The 6,302-nt window shown below is 38.5% G+C and overlaps 1 protein-coding gene across 2 annotated transcripts; it reads right to left on the reverse strand.

Annotated features, from left to right (window-relative positions):
• Nucleotides 1-359: 359 nt before the first annotated feature.
• Nucleotides 360-5,107, reverse strand: LOC122669710. 2 transcript variants are annotated; one of them, XM_043866545.1, is made up of 3 exons: nucleotides 4,967-5,107; nucleotides 1,647-3,513; nucleotides 360-643 (listed from the first exon to the last, which is right to left on the reverse strand). In XM_043866545.1, exons 2-3 carry the CDS (start codon nucleotides 3,429-3,431, stop codon nucleotides 446-448), a joined length of 1,983 nt encoding a protein of 660 aa, XP_043722480.1. In that variant the 5' UTR covers nucleotides 3,432-3,513; nucleotides 4,967-5,107; the 3' UTR covers nucleotides 360-445. The 2 variants fall into 2 exon arrangements, with proteins under 2 accessions (XP_043722480.1, XP_043722481.1); XM_043866546.1 differs by lacking the exon at nucleotides 4,967-5,107 and having other exon boundaries at nucleotides 1,647-3,544.
• Between the last annotated feature and the right edge of the window lie 1,195 nt (nucleotides 5,108-6,302).

The following is a 6,302-nucleotide window of genomic DNA, read 5'->3' on the forward strand; positions in this document are numbered from 1 at the left end:
TTCATAAATAAGTGTTTGTCCTATTTTCTGACATAAATAAGTGTCTGCATACCAAGGTTTCCCACCGAGATGACTGAGACCACTTAGATCTCACCTTAGATAGTGTATTTCTCCCATTTCATCTTTGATCTCGTCTTGGTTTTGCAAATAACTAAGATAGTACCGAGATCTCGGTGAGTTCTTGTTCCATGGCCAAACCCAGAGGTTCTCCAACTCATGGATGGTTTAGATTGGAATACGTCAGACAGCTCAAAATTCAAATAGAGTGCTCACAAAGGGAAGAACTAAAAAAAAACAAAAGAAAACAAGGCAGCCCAGCTAAGAAACCTCTCACCAAAACAAACAGTTATGAGTAAACATCATGCATAAATAATTTCATTTCTCATTGGGGTGATACAAAAAAGACAATTTACAACCATGTAACTGTCATAATTCAATCAGAATACTACAGAATTGTCACCCCTGATTTCTGCTGCTTCAACTTCTCTACATTTTTTGGACAAAGAGCAGAACTCTGAGTATGAATAGTAGCCACTCCTATGGAGAAAGCCTGTAGAGCTGTTAGAGTTGATTGGAAATGAATAAAATACATACCATCCTGGATATTCACCATTCTCAAAGTGGGCTCCTCATGCTTCGTTCCCTGCAACATACAAATATGTCCATGGTTAAACCCATGTTTGTCTGCATTGAAGTATTACATCAGCATTACCAAAAAAAAAAGAGGAATTACATCAGAGAGAGTTGAAAATTCACTGGCATCTAGAAAGGTGAAAATCTTGCATTCACACAATCCTAATTAATCTTCTATTTCAAAAACACTGAAGATTCTTGAAACTTGATTGAGGACAAAAGGCAGTCCACAACTCTAAAAGACAAAATGAGAAATGAAAATTCAAAATGACTTGGGTCAGCTCCAATAGAATACAAGTTGAAGGAGAAACCTTTAATGTGGTATGGACATCCACAATGGAGGCCTTTGATGATATGATGCAGATTAGAGAAGAAAAAAGACAAAGGGGTAGACTGAAAATAACTTGGGAAGAGGTGGTAAGAAAGTATAAACAGCCATAGGTCAACCACAAACATAGCTTTGAACAGGGGGAAATAGCGAAACAGAATCCAAGTAGCTGACCCCATTTTTAGTAGGGAAAAGGCTTAGGTGAGTTGAGCTAGAAAAAAACATTCCACAAGTCTTTTACACAAGTAAAGAATCAACTTGTAGTAGCAAGACCCAAGTTATAAGTTAGTGCGGTTATGTTTTACATTTGAATAGAATGGGAATCAATGCAATTTCTATTCATCTGACTTCCAAAGGGAGCAAATTATGTATTTGATGGAACTCAAGTACTTAATTATTTTATTTTAAAAATATAAATGAATACTGATACAATTAAGCAATAAAATATTAGGATTTCATAAATACAAATTCCACATTTGAAGCATGTAGTTATTAGTAATAGGATCTGTGAAAGCCTCGAGTTATTTGTCATGAGGAAGTCAGAAATTTCTGAAATCATAAGAACATTAAATAAATGCAGATATGTCAATCATCATAGCTTGAAGCAGTTTAAGAAAAGCATTCACCAGTCTATGGTTAATTTGTCACAGGTAAAGGATCATATTACAATACGAAATTGCCATACCTGCATGAATAAATCAAATGATCTGCATTCCTGTTGTGCATCTGCTTGCGGCATGACTTCCTTGCCTGACATGTTGTGGAGTACTATAAGAGGGCATCCAATGTCCCAGCCACCACATTCGCAGTGTCCACCAGATCTCCACCTCGCAGTAAGACCAGAAGGGCCACCATTTCTCATTCTTGGACCACCATGAAATCCTGCTGGGATTAAAACATCCATGCTAGTAGAACAATCATTTCTATTTCGATGAGAATTTTCTTGGCATCTTTCCAGAGAATCGAAGTCTTCAACAGGAGTATTAGCTTTCTCTTCCCTAACTTTCTCAAGAAATTTTAAGCCCCAGCCTCCAACTGCTGCCTCTTGACAAGTGTCATGGACATAATCTCTCACAACAATGGCAGCCAACTCAAGATTTGGGGAAAGGTTACTCTCTAGGAGGGTAGAATCCAGTGCATCCAGCTCACCCCACAGTTCTACACATTGCTCCCCAGAGAGATCCTCATATATGGAGCTTGGTACACCTTTGGGCCTAGATTTATTCTTGGATTGACGGCTTGTCCTGAATGCATCCACTACCTTTTTTGAGAACCTCCGATTCTTTTTAGCAGTTGAAGTCAAACTTTGCATCTCACTAGGATGGGGTTCATCAGTACCAAACAAAATAAATTCAGTCTCCATGAGTTTCGAACTGTTGGGGCATAAAATAAAAGAACTTGATACCCTCATTTTACCAACAAGGTCCAACAAATTATCAAAAGTCCCCAGTACCTTTTGCTCATCTGTTCTCGAGTGAAAAGAGTACACATAATCCAGACCCTTATCGTTTGATGACTCAACCTTCTGCAGGTTAGCTGCATAGACCTCCCTCTGATCATCTACAGAGAACATAAAATAAGGGATTCCACCTTTCCATTTGCAATGAAGCATTCCCTGAGAAACAGGGGCACAGGCAGATAAGGAAGATAGATCTGAACAACTAGAATTTGTACTTGAGATAGATAAAAGCCTTTTATGCACTTTTTCCTGTCCATTTCTCTTATTTTCTAGAGTAATTGCTTCTTTTTCTAGCTTCGCTGATGAAGTAATACTTGGTAATTCCGGAGAGCTCATGATCCGAGAGCAATTTTCTTCTTTAAGATTTGCTGACCTCGCTTTCTTAGTCTTTTTGTCACCACCTAGGGCCCCTAAATGATAAATTAATGGGCTCTTTAAGATACTCCTCACATTGTCATTCCCTGCAACTGCCCCAACAATCAACTGTCCGACAGGACTGATGGCTAAATTCCCTTGTCTAGCTGCTGATGGGCAGTCAATAGAAAAACTACCCAGATCACATGTATTTCTTCTTCTACTTTTAATTGGTTTTAAGCCATCCAAAAGAATCTCCATTTTTGAGGACCTTAGCTTCACAGCAATATTGCACGGGTAGGAGGGGCTACAGGCTATAGCTAAAGATTCAGATGGTCTAACTTTAACCAAATCCAAGTAATGTTGCCGGAGATGTTTCTCATTGAGAGTTCCAAAATGCATATGCTTGAGCTTTGTAACATCAGTAACCAGTTGGCTTTGAAAAAGTGATTCCTCAATGCATCTTTCACCTACATATGATTTCTTCACATCTGATGTTAGTGTCTCCTTTGATTTTCCTTCGACTGATCCTTTGGCTTTTGATGCAGTAAACTCTGAACTATTGTCTTCTACCATTCCCCTATCCTTTTTCAATCTAAGAGGTGAATCTTCATTCGTTTGATCATTTTTCATTGCATTGACAAATTTCTCTTCCATCTTTGGCTCCTACCAAACAAGGCACTTACTGGCAGTCTGGATATACTAAAACTTTCACGGATTGGTCAAAATACAAATGTCTCTGTAAAACAATATGAAAAGTTAGCATCCATCCTAAATTGAATCAAATGTGTAATAAGAGACAACTTGAAAAAAAAATAATTACAACCACCCATGGTGCCATGAAGAAATCAGTTAGGAGGATGAATATGCAGTTTAAGCAAAAGAAGACCCATTAAGTTGAATTATTTATTTCTGGTGCTGGCTTTCCAAGCATGTAAAAATGGACTCTTTTGTCCCTGCGGAAAAGTTTGAAAATCAAAAACTGTGGCAAGAATCAAGAGTGGAACCCCCAACCCAAATCTACTGATATCAAAATACAAGACCTCTCATGGCTCATATGAGAAAGGCGATTATTATACGTTTTAGAAGAACACTCCACATATTGTTCTCATTGAAATACATTATTACCAGAAAACCAGAATTTGGTTGTCCAAAGGACATTAGGTATTTCCCTAATAACTCCACAAAAAAGACTAAAAAACACTAATTGTGCTGATGTATTCTAGATAGTGTTCGTCAAAAGAACAGCAAGAATAAAATCAAGTAGGAAAACAAAACATTAAACAACCAAGTCCCATAACATGGCTAAATCTAATGGAGCAAATGCCATGGATGTGAAAGAACTCTGACCAGTTGTTAGTATCTTTAAGATTTCCTCTGATCCTCTAACAAAACTAAATGAAATATAATCCACCACTGGGATGGGAAGGTTACCCAAGACTTCATAAATGAGAGCAAAAAACTAATGAAATTTAATAAATACCAGTCAGGATTTCTGATCCTCTTTTTTTACCACTTCAGGTGGATACGTGCAGCATATATTATTCAAAAAAAAACAAAGGATCCTTCTATACTTGCAACAGAACGGATGCAAGATTTGAAGTTAATTTAGAAGTATCTCTTATCAATCAATCTAAGACATATAGCTGCAATTTAGAATCTTAGTATGCCAAAAAAAAACCATCGCAAATCCCACTTGCACTGAAAGAAACCTCTTCAAGTTCACTCTTCCCCGATTTAAAAGAACTTTACAAGAAGGGGGAGGGGGGGTGTTGGAGATAAAGCTGCAGCTAAAAACACAGAAGCTCTGAAAAGAAAAAACCAATCAACCAACATAAACCTTACAAAGTTATACAAAATCTGCAGCAGAAGTTCAAGCTTGCACAAAAAAGACGAAATTTAAAGAAACAACTTCTCACCTGAAAAATCGGATCCATCAAACTAGCTTAAACTCAATCCAATCAAAAATCACCGGTTTCCCAAGAAACAATCTTTGCACAGCAAGAATTCTCCATTCACCACAGAAGTAGATACCAGAGCGAGAGAGACAGGGAAGCAAAGAAGAAAACGGTTATAGTGGGTCGCAGCGAATGGAGAGAAAATACCTATTTATCTCCCATTTTCTCCCAACTTCAGAAACCGTAAAACTATTAATGCTCACTAGTGATGGAGAGAGGAGTTTAGAAACTAACCAAACAGTAGTGGTGGCGTAAGAGATGAAACGAGAACGCAAGCCACATTTTTAGAAACTGTACTCTCCTAACTCCTTAACCCCACAAATAGCGGACACCAAGTCCTCTCTCACTACTTACTTGGAAAAAGCAGACAAAAACGAAGGGAAAAACAAAAAAAAAAAAAAAAGGAGAACAGAAAGTAGCCTGAGATTCGGGTTCGCGTGGGCAGTGGGGGCCCCCTTGTTTCGTGTTTTCAGAAGTAAACCCTAAACACCAGAAATGTAGAAAACTTCGACTGTGATTGTGTGCGAATGAGCTGGTCCGCACAATCGTCGCCTTACCTCCGCCGCACCGGCACCGCCATCACCACCACCACCGTCACCGCCTTCACCTTTCTTCCGACGCAACCAGTAAATGAAGTAGCCCGGGTCTAAAGATTCTCAGATGACATTCATTCGGCAATTATATTCGTTGTTCTGTTACTTTGTTTAATGCGTAATTTTATTCACTCATTAATGAGCACCCATCGTTGTCGATTTGAAATTACGGAATTAGCCTTATTGATTCCTTGGAGACAAGATCTCTCGGGATTGTTAACGTTCTGTTCCAACTGTTTGCAGTCCATGAGCTTTTTGACGCTCTTTCTCTTTTAGCTGGCTAATTTGGTAATTTAATACAAGAAAAGTACAATTTTGAAGGTTTCTATCTCCTCTGTTGGACACGTGGAGTGATCATTTCGAGGAAGAAATGGTCCAATCTTGTTTTTGTTTTTTGGTCGTGAGAACTGGTCCAACTTTGTAGATTGATTGATGATGATTCATTTCCACTTGGCATAAGAGAGAGCCGTCGTCTTCCTATAGATTCTCCATACGATTCAACGGCTTATGATAAAACATCGATGCCTATCTAGTTCTGACCCGAGTTTTATAATCAAGAATCGGTATCGTGAGTCAAATCGGATCAGAATCGGTCCAAATAACCCTAGAATCAGTCTAGAATGGGCATAAATCGGAGGAATCTCAGGCTGAATATTCCAACTCAAAATGGCAAAATCGGAAACGGTCCCAACTGATTCCAATACGAACCGACGACCTGATTAACATCAAATATGGAGTCATGGATGTAGGAATCGATATTAGATTGGCTAGTATTGGTTGTGTTACGTTGATGCAATACCTGGTGGACATAGTTTGAACTTTGAAGTATCTGTATCGGTATTGCTAGCCATCGATCCCAATATCATGCCGCAACTGTATCGAAGAAATGGTACAGACTAGGGGTTAGATAGTCAAACACCCTTTTTTTTTAATTGGAAAATCAAGTGCAAACTTGTCTGATCCATGTCGATCTGTAT

The sequence above is a fragment of the Telopea speciosissima genome, chromosome 7 (assembly GCF_018873765.1).
Source record: "Telopea speciosissima isolate NSW1024214 ecotype Mountain lineage chromosome 7, Tspe_v1, whole genome shotgun sequence".
In the NCBI taxonomy this organism is placed as follows: domain Eukaryota; kingdom Viridiplantae; phylum Streptophyta; class Magnoliopsida; order Proteales; family Proteaceae; genus Telopea; species Telopea speciosissima.